We start from the raw sequence: 25437 nt of genomic DNA, 5'->3' as shown, positions 1-25437 counted from the left end.
AAGTGAGGGCTCTGGGAAGGCCACCATTCTGCAATTGGTGGTGATGAAGGGCCTCTCTTAATATAAGGCTTTCCATACACAGCATGTTCATGCTTTTAAAAAGTTCTGGATCAGGTACTGTGTGGAGCTGAGCTCACTAGACAGCTGGGGTGAGGGAAGGCACAGGGGAGTCACTGGAGAAAGCTGGGAACTGAGCAGGACAGCCACAGGAGTATCACACTTTGATGAGTGTGGGTCCTGCACAGTGTCTCACGGCGTCACTAGCAAACTATGCAGTCAGTAAGTCTAGACTTGATCAAAACCGCCATCTGAAAGCAATACTGGCTGCTTTGGGGGCTCTGGACAAATGGCATGGAGGTACATAGGACGTAAATTCTCTGCTGCCTCCTCTGGCTTTGCATAGCTCACGCCTCCATTAATTCTCCAAAAGACAAAAGCAGATTGTATATCCAAAAGGGAGAAGATTAGAAGGTAAATTACTACATTTTCTGCCAGTTGCGAAGAATCGCTTGATTTTTTTTTTTTAAACAACCATCTATTCCAAGAAGAGCGACGCGCGTGTCCATCACACTCTGGTGTCTGCCGGTTTATGGAAATTTCTCTAGTGTAAGAGGAAATTGGGAACACTAGGACCTCATGGAGCCTAATGCATTCTGCCAGGATCCCCGACACTGTGATCGCAGGAGGGAACTTACAATGCGGATCAACGCCAAACAAGCCTGTGCATCCCCACCGACTTTGCTGTTGACGTTTTGCCTGGTTTTGAATGCAGTGCTCATGAATTCCTCCTTTAAACTCCCTGGGAAGAACTCCAACCTTTCGCTAAGTACACGGGGCGCGCTGAGCTTGGGCTGATAACACCGTGTATTAAGATAAAGGCGTGGCTATGCTGAATGGGCGGGGCGGGGTGGGGGGAGCAAACTGTGGGGAAGGCACGTAATGTGTAGAATCCTTTGAAACTACCCACACATATTGCAGTCGCTGGGTGCAGGCGTTCATTTCTCTAAACAGTGAATACTGGGTGCAGGGGTTCATCTGCTTTTGTTGTGACAGGCAGTGACTCTCTCTTGAGACCCGGGTTCCTGGTACGGTTCCCCACCACACACAGCAACAGCAGGAGATGTAGGCGGTTATACACTCACTCTGGGGCAGCCCCTCTGTTTTCCAAGATTCCCTGTTAAGTTTCCAAAATTCTTGCTTATTTCAAACTCGCTTTGCTCGTTCTGTCAGTCCTGAAAGTCTGTGTGTTTGCATTGGAGTTTTAGCTGCTTTGCGTTTTAACTTTGGTTAGCTAAGGGGTGTAAACAGACCATCGCTGCCCTGTTACCTTCCTCTAAGTCTCAGTGTCACTCCAGAGTCCTGTTGGTTTTGTCCACTTTCCAGCATCTTTGGGAGTCATGTCCTCCCACGACTTGAGTTCCCACTGGCTGGGAGATCGGGTCTGGCAGGGGCTTACCATTCACTCCAGAAGCAGGAAAGAAGGCTGCTGGTGATTCTTCGGCATTCCGTATTTGGTTGGGTGCCCTGGTTTTAATGTCACAGGCTTTCTGGCAGTATCTGCTGTTTCCTAGTTCTGTGTGCAAGCCATCATGCTCAAAGGATGGACTTTATTGAAGACTGATCAGATAGGGACTGGATATTTATTTGCAATTAAAATTACTAAAATGGGGGGTGGGGGCAGGAGAGATGGCTCAGTGACCATCTGAAGGCACAAGTTCAATTACCAATATCTACATCTGTTAGTGCACAACTACCTGTAACATTAGTTCCCTTCTGCCCTACACACACACACACCACACACACACACCACACACACCACACACACACACACACACACACACACACTCATACATACACATAAATAACTTTTTCATCACAAATTACTAAAAGATTGTGTCTCCTCCTTTGCCACAAGCACATCCAGTCTTCCTTGAGAATAATAGTCCTGTTTCTCACTTGTGTTAAGTCTGCTTAGATATACTCAAAGCACAGCCGAGGAGGGGTCTTTCAGTTCAGCATCTAGATTTCTTTTTTTCTTTCCTTCCTTCTTTTATTTCTTTCTTTTCTTTCCTGAGACAGGGTTTCACTGTGTAGCCTTGGCTGTCCTGGACTCGCTTTGTAGACCAGGCTGGTCTCAAACTCACAGTGACCCACCTGCCTCTGCCTCCCAAGTGCTGGGATTAAAGGTGTGCGGCACCACGCTCGGCTTAGATCTCTTTTTCTTTGTAGTGCTGGGGATTGAACGCAGTGACTTACACATGCTCTAAGCTAGCTCTCCGACACTGAGGTAGATGTGTAATGCACGCTTCCTTGTTCACCCCAGCAGCCTTAATCGTGCCTGGTCGCCCTGCACCGCAGCCTCCCTGGCTCCGTTTCCTCAGAAAACAAACCTTCTCAACTTTGGAGTGCTGGATGGGCTCACCTAAGGGTCTGAGTTGTTCCTTTCCTGTTTCCAACTCCACTTTTCTTCTAAATTTGAAGCTACGGGTGACTGTAGTGTCCCGAGCTTTGTTTTGGAGCTCTGTTTGGTGCGAGTTGTCCCTGTTGAGTCCTGATGTTCCCTCTACCATATCCAGGCAGTCTCTGTTAATTCAGTCCCATCATCCTGTTTGTCTGCCACCGTGAAGTGTGTTCTGTTGTGGTCTATACCCAGGTACTCTAAGCATTTTAGAATTTCTGCCTTTATAATATTCCTTTACAGAAATAATATATATTCTCTCTTCATTATTTATAGAGGGCAAATATATTTTAAAGAGCCAGTATGAAGGTAAAACTTAACTTTTTTTTTCTATTTAAAAACTACTGTTTAAACTTAGTATACAAGTAAATGACGGCACTGTGGTATTTTCATACATCCGTACCGTTACGTCCTGACCCCACTGCCTCTCCACTTCCCCTTTACCCTCTTCTTATCTTCCTCCCTCTCCCAAATTCCCAATAGGAATTGTGAAAACAAACTTTTATCACCTTTCATTATGTTGGAATGCTATTCGGAACCCCTGGGTGGGTTACTTCCAAGAGCCTGGGATGCCCCGCCCTTCCACGGACGCAAGACCATTCTTGCTTCAGCGGCATCGTTTTGCACTCTATGGAACACTAAGTTCGGAGCGTTACAGTACAGGCTTTGTGGACATTTTCCCAGTTCTCACAATGCAGAGAAGAGGGTGTGGTAATAATTTCTATTTTGTAGAGCGGGCCGGAGGCCCAGAGAGAAGAGGTGAAGGGAAAAGCTGGGACTTGAAGCCCAGCCCGCCACACTGGGGTCAGAGGAGCTTAGCTTTCCCCTCCGCCCCCTGAGGTGCTGTACCAGGAGGGTTGCCCCCCGCTGGTGACTAAAATAGAACGAAATAGAGCAAAACCAAAAAGCAGTATTTCTAATCCCCCAGGCAACGGCAGCTCCCTGACACCCCGCCTTACTCTGCTTCGGACCCACGCTCTCCTCCACAGCTCAAAGGTGAGTGCATCCACCTAGCGCCTCTATGGTGTGGACGTCTGGGCGGTGAGACTAAGAGACACCTGTCGCTCCTGTCTTCCCCGCAGGCTCTTGCTGCCGGACCCCGAGGCCTACAGCAGGGAGGATCCCAGCTACCTTCCTCCACTCCACCATTGCACCCAGGCTAGTGCCTGAGCACCAGCACCCACCACAGAGCATGTCCGGCCAAACCCACAGCAGCTATCACAATGGCTACCCGGAGTCCAGTCACCCCGCCACCTCCCGGCACCAAACCGGGCCCTCCCGTCTGGGGATGAGTTGCTCTTACCACCAGCAGCCTCTGTGCCACGTTCCTGGGTAAAGGATACGATATTAAGTTATGAACCACATCAGTTTTCACAGCTGGAGTGCCCAGGGGGGCGGACCGCGGCAGCATGTCCAGCAGGTGGCAGTGTGGAGACGTACATAGGTCACTATGAGGCACTGAAATACCTGGCTTAGAGAGTCTTTTTTCCTTAGAAATCCCAAGGTCCTCAGCAACAAAAAGTTAAAACGTCAGGAACATATAAAACAACTCCAGGTGGTGATAGGAAGCGCCGCTTGCTTATGCTGCCTCAGCAGAGGGGCTCAGGGCAGTTTGAGAAAGAGTTAGTTCTCAGATACCTGTCAACCAAGTTTTCTTTTTCTTTTCTCTCTTTATGGTCTCTGTTCCTCCTTCTCTGGAAAGCCAAGGCCATCTGTGACTGTGGTCAAGTTCCACACTAAGACAATCCACAGATGTAAAATGGACACCCGAATGTTCCGTCTGAGTCTTCCCTGCTTTGAAACTATTGACAGTTTATCTTTCAGGCAGGTGGAGCTTAGGTATAGAAAGACTAAATTTCCAAATAAAGAATGGGCGGTTAGACTTAGGGAACCAGAGAGTGAAGGTCTGGGAAATTCAGTTTGTTTTCCATGCAACAAGCAAAGATGCTAACCAACCCTTTGGTTTCCTGATTTCAGAGCCCCGCTGCCTCCGACAAAGAAGAGAAAGCACACGCAGATACGGGAGGACTCCGGGGACTGCTGCACGTGGGCCCACCACTTCAGACCAAGTGAGCAAGTGTGGCCTTCTGACAAAGTCAAGGCATGAAAGCCTTGGCTCTTGTGCCCAGGCTTTTGATAAGGCCCCACACAGTCCCAGCTCTCAGCAGTCCCACACAGCTGTGTTCTGTTTTCCACACTCTTAATGTGTCTTTCATGCAGGTCAATCGCACAGCTGAAGGTTTTCTATTTCAGGAGAAAGGTGTCTGTCTCAGAGGATATAGGCTCCAAGACTGTGGTATACACAGAGCTTTCATGTGCCTGTTGGCTGCCCGTTTCCTTGTTGCCCACAATCCTTTATAACTTTATTGTGTTTAAGTGTATGTATGTAATGTGTGTATGTGTGTGTCTCACATTTAGCACATCTGTTTTGAGCTTAGGATGACAGAGTTGGGAATAGCTCAGGCTTTTGGAATCTGAAGGCTCAAACTGTTGGGACATTTAGGAGAAAGGATAATTCTCCAGGCCAACTCTATTTGCTACTGTAAGCACTCACATGCATGCAGCGTAAACAGTGCTCCAAATTAAGTGTGCAAATCTTATGTTCTGTCTCTAGCGCTCAGTTTTGTGAGAAACCTAGCATTTCCTCTACGGGCTCCTCTGCCTCTTCCTAGCCCCAAACTCTCAGGATCTGTGATCTGAAAGGAGATATTCTGTTACTTCTTTCCAACTGTGGTTGCTGCCTTTGATTTAAATAACCCCGTGGTGGGGGCGGACCCTGCCAGAGGCACGTAGCTTCAGCTGTGGTATGGTACATGTGTACGTGGTTTTTCCATTTGCATCTGTGGACAATGACATCACTCTCCCAGCCAAGTCCCAAATGTGGCCATCCCCAAGAGTGGTCATGATAGCATTGCCCTGGACATCAGTTCTGTTTGATCTGAACCTTGACCTTCCTGCCTCATTTCATTTCTCACTGGTCCAGGAGCACTAATAGCTAAACCTTTTTTTCCTCCTCCGCTGAAGCACAAATTGCTTACTAAAGCCTGCTTTGGGATGCGGACCCTGCTGTCTACCTTTCTGTGCAAGTTTACTCTGGTTTCTTTAAGGATTTAACCTCCAGCTGGACCATAAACACTGAGCACATTTCCAGGCAGCTGGGGGAGCAGTTTGCCCACTCTCCTGTGTACGCCCCAGCTGCCTGGGTGAGGCACAGCAAGCTGCTCACACCTTCCAAGGGTTTCCTCAAAGGGCTATAACGCTGCCCAATTAGTCCCAGCTGTTCCAGAGTTAAACTTTGTCCTGTGGTGGCTTCCTGCTACCATCTTAGAATGGGCATTGGTTTTTTTCACTATCTTCAAAGACAGCTCTGAAGAGCAAGTGAAATGCCCCAGCAGGTAGGAACTCCCGGATCCCTTGTTTAAGTCGTCTTTAAAGGTCACTGAAAAGCAGGCCAAATGTAATTGGTGCCAGATAACTGTTGAGGATGAAAAACAAGCAAGTTGCAGGACCCAAACCAACCAACCAGCCAAAACCCAAAAACCAAACAAAACCCATAAAAGACTAGCTAATTCAGATGCCATCGTGTTGGTGGGTTTGGTATACATTTTCTGGTGGGAGTCCGCTGTTTGATTTGGTAATGCAGAGAGACCAAAGGCCTTTGCAACACTTGACAGTGGAAGGAAATGCCAGCACTAGTCTTATTGTCAGGAGCAGGATTACACACACACACACACACACACACACACACACATGCACACATGCACACATGCGTACACAGGCACACATATACAATGATTAAAGGTGTTCTAAGTCAACCAGCAAGGGTATTTCAAAAGGCATTCAGATGCAAGCCACGGACATTCTCCTCTGCCCCTGGTGCGTTAGATTTTCTCTAGAGATCCTTAGATAACACGGAAGGAAGAGGGAAGTTTACATCCAGGTTTTCCTCTTTGCAGCTGTGGTACTAAGCAAATCCTTTGGGGCCCTTGAACCCCAGTGTCAGAACTTGCTGATGGGGCTTAGAATCCCTGTCTCACAGCCACTTCAGATGCATGTGGCGGCATACCCTCAGATGTGTTCTCTCAGCCAGTGATACAACAGCTAGGAGTAGACCTAACACAAACGTCACCCCTCTCCCCAAAGGCCATGCGGCTCAGAACGTCCACTGTTGCATTACTCACAATTCAGGAGGTTGTCAGTGGCAAATTACACAACAAGAGTATGATATGGTAGTTAAAACAAAGGGCTGCCATCTGCAGCAGCAGCAGCAGCAACAATACAATAATATAAGAAATCTCATGAACACAACAGTGGGTAAGAGATGCTAACACCTATATTACTTTGCTGTACTCTCCCTCTCTCCCTTGCTCTCTTTCCCCCTTACTCTCGCTCCCAGCACCCATGTCAGGCAGCTTGTAATCACCTGGAACTCAGTTCCAGGGGTTCTGACGCTGCCTTGTGGCCCCCATGGGCACCTGCACTCATGAGCGCATACCCATACAGAGCGGCACACAAAGTCTGAACAACAGTAACTTGTATGAACAGATACAGTCACATCATTAAATGAAAATCTCAGTGCTGGGAGAAAGCTACGTCCCTGTGCTGTTGGCCAAAGAGGCTCTGAGACCTCCAAAACAACACTGGCAACAGAAACTGCTACTGGTTTCCCTCTGAGAGCAGCTGGTAAGACCTAAAGAAACCACATTCTCTGGTCACAGGACGTAGAGAAATCAATCCAGAACCAGGCTGGGAACTTCCCATCTGCTGGCTAGCCCACAAAGTGCCATAAGGTGCTATGCTGACTGCTGGGGAAGAATTGACATCAATGGCCTTGTTCATTGTGGGCTCTGAACAAGACACCAATCAGCCAGGCAAGATGCACCCCTGGGCAACAGTGTCAAGTCTGTTAGGGGAGCAAACAGCCATTTTATGCTTGGACCTGAGGCCTGCTCCACAGGAAGGAACTTATTTCTGATATTCTAAACCTAGTCAAAACCCTATGGCTCAGGAGGCCATAGGCCCTAGTGAGAAGTTTACCACTGTTACTTTACTAAATGGTCATGACATGTCCTCTACATAATCATGTTTATGTCCATTGGCTGGTACTGTCGACTTTGGCCAGAGAAGCTTCGTTCTGCAGTGGTCAGTGGTGACTGCAGGGACGCATAAGTAGTCACAGTGGCAAGAATAAGTCACTGTTGACTGCTTAGCCATACACAACCGTGTATACAGGCAACATTTGCGTTGTCCATGTACCAGCTGATGAACACGCAGGCTGACTTCACTTCCTTGCTCTTGTGATACAGAGGGGAAATAGGCATGGGAGTGCAAGTGCCTCTGTGCACTGGTGTGCAAGCGCCTCTGTGCATAGGTGTGCAAGCGCCTCTGTGGTAGGATATGGAGCACTTTGGGTGCACGCCTACGGATGGTTCTGTTGGATCATACCTGTTCTCTTCTCAGTATTTGAGACCTCAGGCTGATTTGCACACTAGCTGCGGTGGCTGACACGAGCACCAGCAGGAAATGAGTGTACCCCTACCCTACACATCTTCCAGGATTTGTTGTCAATTGTTTTCTCTTGACATGGAATGACATGGGTGACATGAAATCTCAAAGTACTTTTAATTTTCATCACCCTGATGGCATAAGGACACTGAACACCTTTAAAAGCATTTACTGAGAGAGACGGCTCACCAGTTAAAGGGCACACGTTGGTCTTACCGAGGTCCTAGGCCTCCGTGATGGCTCACGACCACCTGTAACTCCAGTTCCAGGCAATCTGATACCATTTTCTGACTTCCATGTGCACAAAGCACACACGCGATGTGCAGACATACATTCAAGCAAAGCCCTTATGGTAAAATAAATAAATATTTTGTAATGTATTTAAATGGCCATTTGTATTTCTTCTTTTGCAAATTCTCTGCCCAGTTTCTTAGATCAGTTTTTAAGTTGAGTTGTTAGTTTTCTTGAATTCTGTGTATGTTCTGGGCATTGACTGCCTGTCAGATATGTATCTGTCAAAGACTTTCTTCTGTTCTGTGAGGTGCCTCTTTACACAAATTGTTTCCTCTGCTATTCAGAAGCCTCTTACACCATGAGGTCCCACTTAACTCCACCCTAGCCTTATTCTGAGCTACTGTAGTCCTGTTCAGAAAGTCTTCATATTGGTTTGCATTTTCCCTCTAGCAATTTTAGAGGATAAGGTCTTTGATCCATTTGCAGCTGGTGATTTGTATGGGGTGGGAAATAAGGATCTAGTTCAATTCCTTTACATGTGGGTATCTACTTTTTCTAGCACCAGTTTAAAGAGTCTACATTTTTCTCCCATGTGCATCTTTGACATCACTAGGAGATATAGAATCTTGGGGCCACAAGACCTGCACCAAATTAGGATGTTGAATGAAATTAGTAAAACTGAAAACCAAAATCACCAGATTGCCTAAAAACAAACACAAATAAAATATACCAGATTATGTTGGCTCCTTATGATGCAAAAGTTTAGGGTTGGGCCCAGAACTCAAGTCGTGTCAGGACCAGGTGCCAACGCTGTTCTCCCTACCTGCTCAGTGCTGACAGCCTCCCCAGATGGGCTTTCTCTCTGTTCCCAGATGGTACCCGCTGGTTTTGAGAACATATCTCATAGGCTCAAATCCTATGGGAAACAAAGCATCTCAGTCACTTCATTACCCAAAGCGCTGAGGTTTCTGCTGTGCTTGTTTTGGATTAGGCCACAAGGCCACACTGGATGCAAGTGGTTAATTCTGCATCTCTACTGAAGCTGGGTGACTGCCCTCGTGGGGCTGGGCATAGAATTTATTAGGATCTGATGTACAGGAAGTGGCGAGGAGCTAGGGAGGAAGCAAGATCCCACAAACATCCAATGACCTTTCTTGGAGCTCATTGGCCTGAACATATTGTTTCTTAGGGATATGGATTCAGGTCAGCAGCACACCTCTTGTCACCTTGCACTCAGTGGGCCAGTAGCACACCTCTTGTCACCTTGCACTCAGTGGGTCAGCAGCACACCTCTTGTCACCTTGCACTCAGTAGGTCACCCATGGTAACTCTGCTTCCCACGCAGCCTGCTCCCTGGTGCCATGAGCTACCCGTGAGTCTTAGCAGCCCAGCCTGGTAGGAGCAGTCTAACTCACCCGTTTGCTTGTTTTTGCAGTGACAAGTAGGACTCACGGCATTGAAGCGCAGGACCGTGACAGAGAGGGACATAATGGGATGCCCATGGACCAGTGCTCTCCGGCTCTGAAATGGCAGCCATACCAAAGTGTTCCATGGCACGGCTTATTAAACAGTCATTATGAAAAGCTGTAAGTGGTCTTAGCAGTGCCTTGGGATGGACCAGAAACTCAGTGTCGAATGTGGGAGCAGTGCTACATTTTAGGATTGCATCCAAGTATTTGGGGTTAGGTGACATCCCTGATTGAGTTGTGGGGGGGGAGGGGGAGGGACTCTGAGAAAGTGTCTGTCCTGACCCTTATAGTTTGTATCTTACATTAAGAATCACTGAGGGGCTGGAGAGATGACTCAGAGGTTAAGAGCACTGACTGCTCTTCCAGAGGTCCTGAGTTCAATTCCCAGCTACCACATGGTGGCTCACAACCATCTGTAATGTGATATAATGCCCTCTTCTGGCCAGCAGGTGTACATGCAGGTGGAGCACTGTGTACATAATAATAAATCAATACATCTAAAAAAAATTAATGGGACAAAGGTTCCTGGCTTTCAAGAATCCAGGCTTGAAGTTGCAACTCATTGCAATTTACTCAGTAAATGTTGGAGGGAGAGGAACTTTTTCTGGGATCACAGGCCCAGTGAAAAGGAAGAGCTGGGTGCTGGCCCGATGGTTGAGGCGCTTGCTCTCCAGTTTGTTGACCTGAGTTCGATCCCTGAGACCCGCACGGTGGGGAAGAGAGAACCCAGGTCCTACAAGTTGTCCTTTGACCTCCATGTGTACATCACTCCCCAAGCAAATGTTAAAATAAATAAAAAAAAAAAATCAAAAGGGAAACAACTAACACCCAACTTTGCTGTAAATTCATGGTACCACAGCATTCTCTGGTGGGTGTATTCAATTGGTTGCCAAGTGACTGTTCCTAACATCTATGCCTGAGAACCAGTATTGTCTGGTTCAAAGTCAGCGGCTTCTGACCAAGAATAGAATTTTCAAGTAATAAATACAGTATGAGATGAAAAATACTGGGCAACACACTTAAGGGTCCTTTTAGTATTTTCCAAGTTCAAGTGTAGCAAAGCTTATTTTGGGACAGTTTTCCTGCTGACCCATAGGCTGCAGGAGCGAATGTTTTTCTCAAAGTCAAGCCTTAGGAGTCAAGAAGATTTGGGGAGTTGTGCTTTCTAGGTAGCAAAAGGAAGCGATTTTCATTGAAATATCACAACTGTGCCTGGGTCTGTGTGCAACTAGGAAACAAAGGGAAGGCTTCTAGCTCTTGCTTCTGAGACAGCCGTCCCTTGATTATCTCTTGGAGAACATTTTATGTTCATGACATTGTCACACACAAGGCGTGTGTTTTAGTAAAAACCCTCCTGTGTCCACGCATCTGAGCTGGTCAACTTTAAAACAGCAAGCGTTATCTCTCTCTAATCAGAAGAGACGAAAACTGTGTTTCCCTGTAGTTCAGTGAGTAGAAGCACTCACGGCCAGGCCTGAGTCCCATCCCTGGGACCCACAAGATGCCAGGAGAGAACCGAAGCTGACCTCCACTTGGGCTGACTCTCTAGAGCCTGTACTCACAGACAGAACACACACACACACACACACACACACACACACACACACACACACACACATGTACACACACAAGCACACACATGTACATAAACACAAGCGCACGTGTGCTTGCATACACATGCACACTCACACGCACACACACACACCAGTCTATTTCAACAGCCTGTCTGTGCTCCACTGATCTGAAATAGAAGGGGAACACAGATGAAATCAACTGAAAGGCACAGGGCAGGTTTATTTTGAATACTCAGCCACCATCCACTTTTTCTAAACAAACAAAGAGGCAAGGCACATTGAGATGATAATTCAAGCTCTCTTGACTTGACTATGCAAGTCATTGAGACAGAAAATCACTTATTTGTTTATAGGTAAAACATTTAATTTGTTGCAAAACTGTTGTTTCCCTAGTTTACCTCAAAGCAATAAAGTTTAACCCCTCCCTTCCTGAATCGTCCTAGTGCATGTAGCCGGAGAGCACTGCAGAGCGCGTCCAGCGGGCTTTGCACATAACTCTCACAGGAAGAGCTGCCTTTGCGCATGGTTAGAAGGTGGTTTAGTTGGAGGCTGTCACTCCCAGTTCAGCAGAGCCCAGCTTAGTCCTTGGTCTGTCCATGCCCGCCTACAGCGTCTCTGTTCTTCAGCCTGGTGCTCATGTCCGAGCTGTAACTCCTCTACGGTCAGGCTTTTGGACAGTGAAGTTTGAAACATTGTAAAAATCTCCCCCTTTCACCAAGACAGTTGTTACCCATAGTAAATTAGCATAACTTTATCCACCTAGGCTTTAGATTTGGGCTTCTTGAACATTTTCCCCTCACGGCCCTTTTGCCTGAGCACTTTTTGTACCGCCCTGGGAAGGTAGATAAGATAGGTACACAAACACTTGAAAAACAATTCTTTGGTATAAATATAATTTCACCATTAAAAGAATAGAAACAAATTTGCATGGGCGCACTTGTTAATTTTTATACTAAGAATTAAATCTTGGCTCAATATTTGATACTGTAAGACATGGACTAAATTCAGGGTTTTCCATGGATGCCTTTGATCTTGTTATTGTTAGTGTTGAGAACCCTGATTCACATAAATATATAGTATAAAATCATGAAAGGTATATTTAAAGCCATTTCAGAAACTGTTGGCAATTCTATCCGAACCCTAAGCCAAAATTCATTTCATGATTTAAAAAAAAAAAAAATGAAACTCAACTTGGCAGCTCAAACTGCAATTTTTAAAATCAAATATTTAAACGCAATCCAATCCAAAGGTATACTCACTAATTACATGCTGAATAACTGTGTCAGGCAAATATTAAAAAGTATTTGTTTTCTGTAATCAAATGTTTATCTTTCTGAAGAACAAAATAGTTTGAATGGGTGGTAGAAGCTCTGCAACTTGTACAATAGTTTGAAACGTGAGGCGTTTCAGGCAGCCATGACTGGCCTTGTGTGGTTCGATGGTGCACGGACTACAGCATGCACATGTGTGTTCAGAACTCAGTGACACCATACAAGATGACATGACACGAGCAAAGGCAGCCAAAGCACTGTGGATTCACTGCACATTTGATTTTAATTAACTATTGGGCAAACCTTTCACTGTTACCAAATTTTTTTTGGTTCAATTATGTGCCCCCTGTGTGGGGTTATTGACCCACAATGTAAGAAGCACATTAGGGGATTGATTGTGGAAACCAGGTTCAAAATCAAGCTCCTAGACAGAATAAGGCACACAGTTCTTGTCACACTCCTTGTCCAGTGGCTTTTCCTTGGCTGCTTGTGAGCACTGTGATCCCCAGGCCTTCGATTGGTTATTGAGGGTACCAGCGGTGCGGGGATGCGATGCATTGGTAGGTACCCACTTCACAAAGAACTTGGACATTCCTTTCTCAAGAGACCCATTTAACAGTTTCTGGTTTTGGAGTCACAGCAAAAATTCAAAGCTCTGTGCTTTTCTGATAGTAGCAGCCACCCTCACTGGGACTTCAGGGTCACAGAGAGCCTCACAGGAGACCAATGGGCGTCCTCTTCTGTTCACTCCTGGCTCTGAGAAGAAACTGCTTTTGTAAACAAAAGGTCTCCTCTTAGGAGCCTTGATGAATTAAAGATCATCCTCCACATGAGCATCGTGCACAGGAAAGGCCCGCTAAGGAAGCATCCGTTTTATTAATGTTTTTAAAAAGATTTCTTTTGTTAATTATATGTATTTATGGGTATGTGCATATACTCTGGAGGACAAAGGGGTTGAATTCTGGAACTGGGCTTCCAGGTAGGTGTGAGCTGCCCAAAGTGGGTGCTCGGACCTGAACTCAAATCCTCTGAAAGAGCAGTGCTCCCTCTTGGCTGCTGAGCCAGCTTTTCAGCTCCTCCTTTTATTAACACTTTAAAGTACTGATAGGAATCGTGTTATACACAGAGTATTAATATTGGAAACACCAAAGAAAGCAAAATTCCAACTAGCCACCTTGTCACTATCACACCCCTTTCTGCAGGAAAACAAACAAACAAACAAACAAAAAACCCAAAAACAACCCTGTGGTAGGTTTTCAGCGCCACTGCCAGGTTGGAGGGATCAGAGGGGAGAGAGGCTGTTCTGGGGCGGAGGACGGCTCCAGGCACACAGCGACCAGCTCCGGTTAATGTGGTTTAGAGTTGTTCTCAGCAGTTCTGACCAGCCTGATTTTTTTTTTCATAAGACAATCAGAGGGCTGAACACTCTTTCACCTGAGTAGCTAAGGTGCCTGTGAAATTTAGAAGCTTATTTTAAAAGGGAGATTAATTGTACCCCAGACAATTTTGAGTGAGGCGGTGTCTTCTCAGATTCCAGCCTCCCCATTTCTACTGGATGATGTGGAGTCAGATTAAAAGTTTAGAAATCACCGAGGGGAAGAAGCCCGGGGAAACAATGCTTCCATTCGGCAAGATGCGTTCTGCTTCCTTGGAAGAAGACAGGAGTGGCCAGGGTGCTTCCAAATATTATTTTCATCTCTGCAGCTAAAAAATGCAGGAAGCTGATGGAGTAAATACAGCCAGGCGCGCCTTGCACAATGAGCTCTCTTAGAATGCTTATGCCACTGATGGTATCGACTCAAAAGGAAAACTCTGCAGTTGGTTTCTCGACCCCTCTCTTTGCAGGCCTGACGTGGGCTATCACGTTGTGACAGACAAAGGGTTCACTTTCTCGCCAGTAGATGACGCTTTTGTTTGTCAGAAGAAGAACCATTTCCAGATAACCGTGCACGTCCAAGTCTGGGGAAGCCCGAAGTTCGTTAAAACCCAAATGGGCCTACAGCCAATAGAAATGTTTTACTTGAAAGCTTTTGGAATTAAGGTAAACCTTTTATTAATTGAATTTACTTTAACCGGCGTTTCTTAGGCGTCCTAGTTGTCTATCACTCCGCAATCCTAACCTCAAAACCTTAGTGACTTAAAAAATAACAGCAGTAATTTATTCAGACCACCAATCTGCCCCCTGGTCACATGTGGCCGTGACAACTCATCTCTGTTCGCTATTGGCCAGAGAAGCCCCTGCGCTGTTTCTATGAAGTGCCTGCCATATTAGGGCTTCCGATAGCCTGGTGCTTAAGTGGGACTGTGGCTGGGAGGCGTCGGCTCTTCTTCTCAGTGACACGGCTTGGGCTCCCTACAGCATGAGAATAAAAGTCCAAGACAGAGCATACAGAATCTGCCAGTTCCTCAGGTGTGAGCCCTAACCACCCCCCCACCCCCCCCCACCCCCGTTCCATAGCCCCGCCCCCTCCTGGTACCTCATCCCTTCAAGCCTCATCCCACTGGAATACAATGTATTCTGTCTCGATGCGTTTGCTGTCAACCATTTTTAGTTTTGATGCTGGGGTTATGGCCCCAGGGAGTGGATTCAATCTCAACCCAGTTCTCACAGCGTAATCTGCCTTCAAAAGCCAAAGAACGCTTAGTCAGCAACCCTTCTCTATAGTTTAACACAGGGCATAATTCATCTGGGACAGCAGTGCCAGGGTTGCTTTATCCCTACCTCAGACGTCAGTGACTTAAAGATAAGAGCAGCCATTCCTGTGGGCAGCACATCTGTAACTTGGTCAGTCTGCCTATGACGCCTCACAGGCCGTCATCCCCAGCTCAGTCCAGTCCTTTCTAAGACGAACGCAGGGTGGTTTAGAGTGATCAAAGGCGTCCCAAAGTGTTACTCCTATCCAGCCCCTGAGGAGAGGCGATGTCCATTTCATATTATATTTCATCCTAGTGGTGAGCCTGGTCTTTGGTGTGGCCATGTTTACTCTCAAACGAACTCTTGAAATGAATCCGCAGCAATAGTAGGACACGAACAACAAATAAGCGGGTAGCCACAGGCCAGCATCTTTTTCTGACCGTGGAGGTCCTGTGCCCACTGTGAAAATGTTAGGACATAGTAGAAGTTATGAAGAGGAGATGGAGTCACTCCTGGCTGACATCCAGTGCCCCGTGGACTAGTTTTCCTCTCGTTGAAAACGAATGCTACTGTGCCAACAGGCCATTATGGAAGTCTGTGGTACTGAGCACGTCACGGAAAAGCCAAAACAGTTTTCTGTTGTGAGGATGCATAGTATTCAGGGCTGTGCTGTTGGAAACTCCATTGCTGTCTTCTGTAGTTCCTAGCTAAACTTCACATCGGTGTGCATCCACGTGTACCTGAGGATAAGTTCCAGGAAAGGACATCCATTGCCCCTTCACTTTTTAGGAAGACTGTTCCAGTGTGAACGTCCACGTGCTGTGCTGTCAGAGCGCGGCGCTGGCACTGTTCACAGAGTAGGCTGTGCAGTGGCTGTAGGGTGAGCACCACCTCGTGTATTACTTACATGCCAAGTCATTGTCACTTCATATAAGTGTGTAAGCTCTTTCAGAACAGGAGTGTGCTAGTGTGTGTGTATGTGTGTGTGCGCACGCACGGGGGCATGCATGTGCGGGCGCACGCACATGTGCGCTCTCTCCCTCTCACACACACACAGGCCAGGTTGCACTCACATGTATGTGTATGCTAGTAGGGATCAAATTGATGGCCTTGTGCACACCAGGCAAGTGCTCCGTCACATCACCAAGCTCCACCCTCAGACTTCTTTTTGCCTTTTGTTCTAAGATCTCACTAAGCTGCCCAAGCTGTTCTTGAATTCACTTGCTGCCTGCCTCAGCTTCCTGAGTACCCACCACTATAGGCCTGGACCACTGGATTTTTATTAATTTTAAAATTAATATTAAATAATTAAAATTAATATTAGATTTAAAATTTAAAAACGTATGCCTGTCAATATATATTGATTGTAAATATTAATGGAGTCCATTGTGTTTCTCTGTGTGCATCCAAGTGCATTAATCTTGTCCATTTTCAACTTTTATCCTTCCCGTTTTTTCCTTTAGAAAGAAAAGGGCAGCAGTGAGAGTTGTAACTGCTTTGTTCACTTATCTGTAATGCTTAGTGTGATGCTTGGCACATAGTAGGTGCTCACTAAATAGTGAATGGCTGGATCCTTTGAGTTGTCTTGGTCTTGTTTAGTTTACTTTTATTCATTTTTGCTTCTGTTACTTTGGTAACAGCATACTTTATATTTCATCATTTATGCTGCAGGCATTTCTTTTGTTGCTCTCCAGTGGCACATGATAGGTAGTGCCCTTTGTTTAGTGTAGAGTCTTCTTCAGAATTCAGACCTTTAACCCAGAGTCTGGCATGGTACCCTGGCAAAGGTTTTAAGTATCTGAACATTTTCTACTAATGGGCATTATTATTTTTTTTCTAAGTTAACCAATCCATTAAGAAACTAATTTGCTTTTTGCCTTTTCCATACAGGTGGAAGCCGTCAGCCAGGTGGTTGCTATTGAGCAGTCGCAGGCAGATAGAAGCAGACAAGCTTTTGAGCCTGTTAAGTAAGACTTTCCTTCCTGAGTGTCCCGGGGAAGGCTAAGGAACATGGGTGGTGTCATTTATTTTTCCTTATTTACAACAAAACCCACAGTAGGTCCGCATCAGTAACAGGATGCTAGTATTACAAACACATGTTTACCAATAAAAATAAAGCTTTGAGATCATTGCAAAAAGAAAAAAGAAAAAAAACTGTAAGAAAAAGTCTATTTAAAAACCCACCATTGTTTTCATTAGTTTTGACAATCGATGATCTTACATTTTGAGTCCTTGAGATAGAGCATGGCTAGATCTTTTAAATTTCAGTTTAGGCTAGCACAATTTTGATGGACTTTAACCTCAAGGTTTCCTTCCTATGCGTACAATTCGTTTTCCTGTGTATTTTATGGTTACCTTGCCAGATGCTGGCCTGAAAGCTTGGCTCATGGTAGAGTCCACAGCACTAATGAAGCAACGAGTTAGAGTCCGGCCCGTGTGGGGCAGGATGGTCATCCAATCGGGACAGAGCTACTCATAAAAACTGCTGTGGGGTTCAGGCAGGCGAGCAAGCATGTGACCTGGCGCATGGGAGTCTCCCTTGCTTAGGCAGGCAGGCAACACGGCTTTTTGAAGGATGCTGACTCCTGTTGCTAGGCTATGGGAGGTCACCTACGTGTAGGAAAAGCCTAAGTGTCCAGGACGAAAAGTAAGAAGTCGTTTGTTAGGAGTGGGCTGCTACTCTAGCAACAGTGCGGTACCCACGAGAGTATCTTTCCTTGCCTGCGGAGGCAACAGACGCCATCTGGGGCACACTGAGTTCGTGGTCTTTGGGTCTAAAACCTGAAGCTTAGCTTTCGCTAGCAAGGAGTCACTCTGTGACCTTCCCTGGTAGATACCCCTCGCCACGCTCTGGATCCCTAAGTAACAAACCCTAGAATAAATTGTCCTCTTGCAGTGTGACTGAGAACAGGGGGCCAAACACCCTAAGGGGCGTGGGGGTCGGGGTGGAGGGAAGCTCAGCCGATCATACGCGATCAAAGGCTGTAGTCTCTTACGTTCTTTCGTTGTTTGTTTCAGAATTGACCTCCTGACTGACCAGGTTACCAAAGTAACGCTGGGTCGATTACACTTCGGCGAAACCACAGCAAACAACATGAGAAAGAAAGGGAAGCCAAATCCGGACCAGAGGTACCCGAGAACCACTGTGACCAGGAATGGCCAGACACATGACCTAACCAGGAAGTGCCCCCTCTCACCCTCCCCCCCCCCGCCCCCGTGCCCCTCTGATCCTCCGGGCCACCTAGCCAGCACCCTCAGCCTGCTTCAGGCTCTCTGTCCTTGTCCGGCTCGGTTTATTAATGCATCTTATTTACCCCCATGCCTTTGTTCTCCTGTGCTCCCGGCCAGCAGTGCTCACACCTGCTCTCCGGCTCCCTCGGTGTTCTCTAGATGGGTGCACACAAGCCTGCTCACGGCTCTTTGATTGGGGACTGACTGCACTTTACCAAACCTACGAGCTGGTCCTGAACCGCTTCCCCGCCCCCTCTTTATTTAAGAAAAAAGAAAAAAAGAAAGGAAAAAAACAAAAAAACAAAACCAGGCAGAGTGTCATATACCTGCAATCCTAGCACTTGGGAGTCAGGCAGAAGGATCTTTGAGTTCAAGGCTAACCTGTGCTATGTAGTGAGACCTTGCCTTAAAAAACCAAAAGGAGGGGAAAATAAAAAGGGAAGGAAAAAGAAATGACAGGAAAAGTTCCTTAATAATGTACACCTGGCTCCTCCTGGCCCTGCCGCCCACCCTCACCCCCACCCCCGGCCCACTGCCGCCCCCACCCCCACCCCCACCTCCAGGGCTGGCAGAGATGTTTGCTACCTGTGCACATTTGGCCTCTCCAATATCTGCTGACTCAGGCGTTGGCAAGTGAGCTCAGCTGCAGCTTGACAAGCCTCTGGGTGCTTCTGTCGTGGGCTCAAAACTTGAGACCCGCTTGTCTTGGGCCATGTGCTTTGGTGTTGGGTAGGACTGAGCTTAGACACGACACTGTTATTTGCTAGCTCAGTGACCTCGGGCACGTAGCTTAACCTGTCTGAAATTAATTTCTGTCTATGGCCACACCACCCGGAAATGCTCCTGGCCTTGTCTGTAGTTCATTTCCTATACTGTAAAGTGGGTTCAAGAACAGTACCTGCTCCAGTTCATTCTGTGGGGACCTTTAGCACTAGCAGTAAGCTGCTTAGTCAAACACACGACACCTGCCTCAGCCTCCCGTGGGAGCTGATGACAACAACAAAACAGTCATTACCACTATTGATCTGACTTAGTTCAAGGGCAGCATTCTCTCGGTCTAGAAACTGGAAAGGCTGGAGTGCCACTGTGAGGGGGCCTGGAGTGGCTCAGGAGTTACCATCCCAGCCACAGGAGCTCTGCCATGTTCAGGGGGAAAGCTCTACCCGCATCCCTCAGAGCCCCAGAGCTCAAGAGCCTTTCAGCAGAGGAGGATGTCTCTCAGCTCCCAACACAGCTAAATCATGGTTTATATATCTCCTGGCTTCTTTTTGGTCCTCTTTTGTTTTTTGTTTCGTTTCATTTTGTTTCAAGACAGGGTTTCCCTGTGCAGCCCTGGCTGTTCTGGGAACTGCTTCTGTAGACCAGTCTGGCCTGAAACTCACATTCACCTGCCTCTGCCTCCCCAGTGCTAGGATTAAGGATGCATACCACCACCTCTCAGCCTTTGGTCCTTTTCTTAGGTTGCAATATTATAATGAGCAAGGCAGGGAACAGCCTAGAAAGCTCCCCCCCCCCCAAAAAAAAAACCCATTAATTTTATGGGTATGACTGTTTCCCCTGCATGTATGCATCTGTACCACTTGTGTGCCCATTGCCCATGGTAATCAGAAGAGGGTGTTAGCTTCCCTGGGCCTGTAGTTATGGACCTTGTGGCTGCTGGGAGCTGAATCTCGTTCCTCTGTGAGCAAGTGCTCTTCACCATTGAACCACCCTTATCTCTCCAGCCCTGGGAAGATAGACGTCACGGAGAGCTTCTGGTTTGACGTTCAAGAAATGGTCAGATCTTAAGCTAGTCCCAGTGAGGGTCCCTGTGAGGGAGTCACCTAAGTGCCGTGTGATGAGAATTGCTCTGGGAGCAATCAGAGGGAGGTTAAAGTGTTCAGCTACAGTCAAAGCCTGAGGACATTGAAGGCGCAGGATACCTGGAGCAGGTCACAGTGCTAAGGAACCAACGTAATGGGCATATCCTCTAAGTGCCCCTCCTTTAAGGCCCAAGACATGTGGCTTATATGGTTGTGGACCTAGAGACGCTGGTGGCTTTGTCCTGTGTTGGTAAACAGTGCTTCAATGACACACCAGGGTGAGGCCTGGGCGAGTCCACATGGGAGGGCTGAGCTCAGCCCTGGGTGGTCTCAAAGACACACCTGGCACAGTAGCAAGTCAGCTAATTGCTCTTCCATTTACTGGGGTGTCGTTGAAATAGGAGAGGGAGGCAGTCTGTAAGGAAGTGGCTCCTCTAGCCAAGCTCACTGTCAATGCAATGTTGGGTGCTGTTTAATTGAGCAAATGGCGTCTCTGTTCTTTGATGTGCCCCCACCGCTCTGCTGTTTCTGAATTAGATACTTCATGCTGGTGGTTGGATTGTATGCTGCTAACCAAGACCAGTTCTATCTGTTGGCTGCCCACATCTCCGAAAGGATCATTGTAAGGGTAAGCTCAGTTCTCTGGTTTTCTGGACCACACACATGCTTTTTCTCCCTCGCAGGAAGATGTTGGCCTGTCAGCGGCATACTTGAACTGTTCTGTTTCCTAACTGTTGTTGTTGGTAGTGATAATAGCAGAAACTGTTATGTAGAGAAACTGTTTTATACAGCGGGCAGTTTTGTCCCTTGAGGATCATTCGGCACAACTGGCATCTAGGGCATGGGTACTGTGCAACACTTGACAATGCACAGGGAAACCCCCTCACCGGAAGTATTCCCTCCCTGAATGCCATGGTACTGAGGGTGGGAAATCCTGATCCTGACTCTCTGTTGGAGGTGCTGGTTAAACATCTATGTGTGATACCACTATGTGCTGATGGCGTATGTTCATTCTATGAGTACCCACTATGTGCTGATGATGTATGTTCATTCTATGAGTACCCACTATGTGCTAATGACGTATGTTCATTCTATGAGTACGCTCTATGCCCAGAGGAGCAGAGGCTTGAGACACTAACTCATGCAGGGACACTCAGTGTGTAAGTAGTGGCCTTTGTTATAGCCCAGCCCTCTCTGACCCAGGCTTGCTGAGTGAGGGAAGTGCCAGGAAGGTTTTCTGTGTCCCAAAGTGATTGCTGACCCCGGGGCATCTGGGCTACTGCCTCACACATTCGCTGAATGGTTACAGCTGAGCATGGGTGTCTTGGCAGCCACAGGGACATTAAGCTACAAGTAGGTGCAGCTGCGGCTATGAGTCCAGACTGGCTGCTACAGAGAGTTGCAAGAGACAACAGGTTCCCCAGGCATGGCAGCCTTGAGTGAGACTGTGGTGTCACAGTCCCTTGAAAGAGACATAGGGAGGACGTGAAACTCCAGTAAGGAGTATTGTTCACCGTGAGCATATCCATGTTCACAAAGCTTTCATCCACAGGCCCCGGGGACACTTCTGCCTGCTTATGGAAAGTGATGTTTCTTCTTGCCTGCTTCGAGCTGTTCTGAAAGAAAGACCCCTCTGTAATGATTTCAGTCAGTTAAAAGTAATAAGTTATTTGCTGGGCATGGTGCACGCCTTTAATCCCAGCACTCAGGAGGCAGAGGCAGAGGCAGAGGCAGGCAGATCGCCACGAGTTCGAGGCCAGCCTGGTCTACAAAGGGAGTCCAGGACAGCCAAGGCTACACAGAGAAACCCTGTCTCAAAAAACAAAAACAAAACAAAAGTTACCTACTAGTGGAAACCCTGAAGTTACCCCTAAAAATTTCACTGGCGATGAAGCAATGACAGAAATCAAGTAAAATACACGAGCAAAAGCCAGCTGTTCACACACAGGCTGTTTTTGACATAACCATAGGCCACTGAGGCTCTTTTGAGGCAAAAACCAGGCAGCCAGTCACAGACGTAATCTGTCTAAGCCTCCTGGGGTCAGCGCCATGGTGGACATCTCAGACGGTGTAATGTGATTGCTTTGCTGTGATAACAAATATAATCCGAATTCCAGTCCAGAAAACTGCCTGCTCACTGTTTCTGACTTTTCTTCAGAAGGAATGAAGACAGAAGTACCATTCTTTCTACTTCAACATTGACTAGTGAGCATGGCAGTGCTGTCCTGAGCTGCGTCATCAGTGCTTAGGTCACACACCGTGCTAGTCACATGCGTTCTTTGAATAATTTACCTGCCTTACCCACTACCCCCTGTGGACTAGGAACCACTTCTCCAACGGCAGACAGTCTTTTACTATTCTTTGGAGTGGCAGTGTGAGAACTGTGCCTGAGGCTCTGGGCTCTGGGAGGTGTCCAGGACACCACATTTCAAAATTCTTCCTGAAGGGAGAATGGGGGCCAGAATCTGGCCATTGTCCACCTGATTTGTCAACCATAACACCTTTAGAAATATATTAAATTTCCGTGGTATAAATGGACTAATTTAGTAAAAAAGGAAAAAAAATGGTTTGGCCAATGGATAGCTGTATTTCTCAGGCTTCGGGTGGAGTTTCTTCAGAGTCCTCTGTGTTAAGGGCAAGGCTTCCCTTCAGCTCTGCTTCCTTTCTGAAACACTCAATTATAGCTAGCTTGGGGTGCTGTATGGCAAGCAGGAGGGACGATTGCTTTTGTCTGTCTTTCAGTGACACGCTGGGATTTCCTCCTTTTGAAAAGAGGATTATAGAATAGAAATGGCCCCATCCTCAGGGATCCCTGGTTTCCCCTGCAAAGCACACTGAGGTAGAAAGTCGACACCTAAGTAAGACTGGCGAGGGGCAGGGGTAGAAAAGGGCAGTCCAAGGAGCCAGCTCATTTCCATGTGCTCTTGGGGACTGCTGACCACAAAACTTACTTTTCCTCTACATCTACACACACACACACACCTGGGGGGCTTGTACAGACACAAATAGCCAGGCCACGGCCTGAGTTTTTAATAGGCCAGGGATGTGTACAAACATGCATTTCTAACAGGCTCCTGGCAGCGGATGGGGATCTGCACACTACACTGAAAGACTCTGCTCAGGAGTATCTCTGGCTCCAGCTTTAATATCTATCTCAAAGGGTGCACAAACTGACTTCCTAAGGGCGCTTCTACTATTGGCCCCTTGTGTGTGTTTAGAGTCATAAACAAAGTAAAAGAAACTCCTGTGATTTTCATTCCAGACTCATTTCTGACGCTGTTTGCTATCCCAAGCACCTGCAGGGGGCGCCCTCTGCATTGTTTTCTTGCTGAAGGCAGTGCCCCCCAGGAACTGCAGGTGTGGGTCTGTGATTACAAGTTAAGCCGTGATTGTGGTGTCCAGCCAATTATGCCGAGGGTGAATTTGTGTTGATTCACCCCTTAATTCTGAAGACTCTTCATGCACATACGATTTCTCTTAACTCCATAATAACCTTTGGAGATGGGTGAAAACAATGAAGAAATTTTCTGCTCCCCTCCCCCCCACTAGTCTTCAAAGGATAACGCTGGTACCCAAATATAAATGACTGCCCCAAAGCTCTACAACCAGTTGGTTTCATATAACTTAGACTATAATACTTAGGTCTTTCCTAAACATATGGAACCACGAGACAAAAAGCATTTTAGAAAAGCAAGTGAAGTTAGTTTCATTTGTTATCCAGTAAACGCTGTTGGGCCTTATGTAGATAAAAGCTCATAATTCTGGAGAGAGTACATTATAGGTTGCTTTGCTACACAGAGACGTGGATTCCAGGGAAGGGAGATAAATATACAGATCTTACAGTATTTCTCATTTGAGATGATGACCCCTGCTTAGCATCCCTTGTAGGTCCGTCCGTGTTCCTTGTTGAAATAATTTGAACATATTTTAGGGATCTGTTGAAGCAAATATAAATGTTGCAATTGCATTAAAAAAATTACTTATATCTGCTTCTCCAGTACCCAGTTACCAAGACTGGTAAGAATTATCCCAAAGCTCATTTGCGACAACAGCCAACGGCAAGGATCCCTCACTGTCTTGTTGTGGTTCCTTGAAGCGGCTCATTATGCTCAGCAGACAGCAAGTGCAGCCGCGATCTGTTGATCGCTCACCATAAAGGAACCTGAGTCAAAGCCACCTGACGGTTCACATCCAGCGGCCCCCGGGCACCCGCAGAAGAGCTTTTGTTCAAATGAATTTATACAACATACCGCTTAAAGCTGTCGGCTTGGCTTCTCCTACCCCTGTTGCCTCTGAAGAGTCGGTGGCTGGGTCTTCTGAGAAGTGAGGGTTTCAAGCCGGTGGGAACAAAGTAGGGAGTTGGAGTTGCCCAAAACTTCAAAACATCTTCAATTGAAATCAAACTAAGAACTAAATTTGGTGGCTTCTTTTCATTTTTTAAAAAAACATATAACACATGCATGCAGGAGGCAAACAGACATTCAAGCAATACTGTAACAGTGTGTGCTGAACTGTGACTTTGCCACTCACCCCAGTTCCTAAGTCTCCCAGTCTGTGTTCATGAGCAAAACCTTTGTGGCGACTCCTTGTGTGGCGCCTGCACCACCACAGTAACCAGTCAAGGGCAAGGGACTGCGGATTTAACACACAATAAAACAGCAGGTCCTTCGTGCTAAGAGAGCAGCTGCGGCCTTTATTCAGTGTTCAAAGAGCCTTTTTATAGGCAGCAAAACAGGCACGCCACTCGCAGGTGAAATCCCTCAAGAGGTGATTGCGCACATGAGGGAAAGTCCCAAGGAAGGGAGGGGTGCGTTCTCAGAGCAGTAACCATGACTAGCTAACCAACATAAGCACAGACACGGAAGCTGCTAAAAACAGGACATGTAACAGCAAGACAGGCAGGCAGCCCAGTCGGGCCTGGTTCCTACATCCTTGAGCTATCTTCAGGGATAAGTGGTACCCAGATACTGGAGGCCCACCAGCCAGGCCGAGGGGAAGTCACTTCTGTGTTAGTGCTCCCTGCTGAGGGGTCAGGATCCTAGCACATCTGGATTCTCTACAACCGGCTACAGACGCAAAGGGCACATTTAGAAGAACACACCGTCTTTTAGAAAAATGAAACAGGATTTGTTGGGAGGAATGTGAGGGGTTGGGAGGCCCGTATGCACAATGTTTGGAAACACGTCAGCAGCTACAGGGAGCAGGAGAGAGTACAACTGAGCAGAAATTCCTTGCCAAGGAGTTTTATTAGAAGTAAA

At 46.9% G+C, this 25437-nt stretch overlaps 1 protein-coding gene across 1 annotated transcript in view; it reads left to right on the top strand.

Moving 5' to 3' along the window:
• Window positions 1-3218: 3218 nt before the first annotated feature.
• Window positions 3219-25437, top strand: part of MYRFL (myelin regulatory factor like) — a 66038-nt gene continuing 43819 nt past the window's right edge. Inside the window, exons 1-8 of the mRNA XM_084795357.1 lie at window positions 3219-3454; window positions 3541-3790; window positions 4436-4527; window positions 9633-9783; window positions 14357-14552; window positions 17037-17113; window positions 18165-18275; window positions 20717-20807. Of these exons, the coding sequence (XP_084651483.1) occupies window positions 3651-3790; window positions 4436-4527; window positions 9633-9783; window positions 14357-14552; window positions 17037-17113; window positions 18165-18275; window positions 20717-20807 (858 nt within the window). The 5' untranslated portion in view covers window positions 3219-3454; window positions 3541-3650. The remainder of the gene's footprint in view (window positions 3455-3540; window positions 3791-4435; window positions 4528-9632; window positions 9784-14356; window positions 14553-17036; window positions 17114-18164; window positions 18276-20716; window positions 20808-25437) is intronic.

Source organism: Acomys minous (genome assembly GCF_964271855.1).
Source record: "Acomys minous genome assembly, chromosome: 9".
Lineage (NCBI taxonomy): Eukaryota > Metazoa > Chordata > Mammalia > Rodentia > Muridae > Acomys > Acomys minous.
The sequence above is the reverse complement of the archived record's forward strand: the minus strand, read 5'-3'. Positions and strand labels throughout refer to the sequence as shown.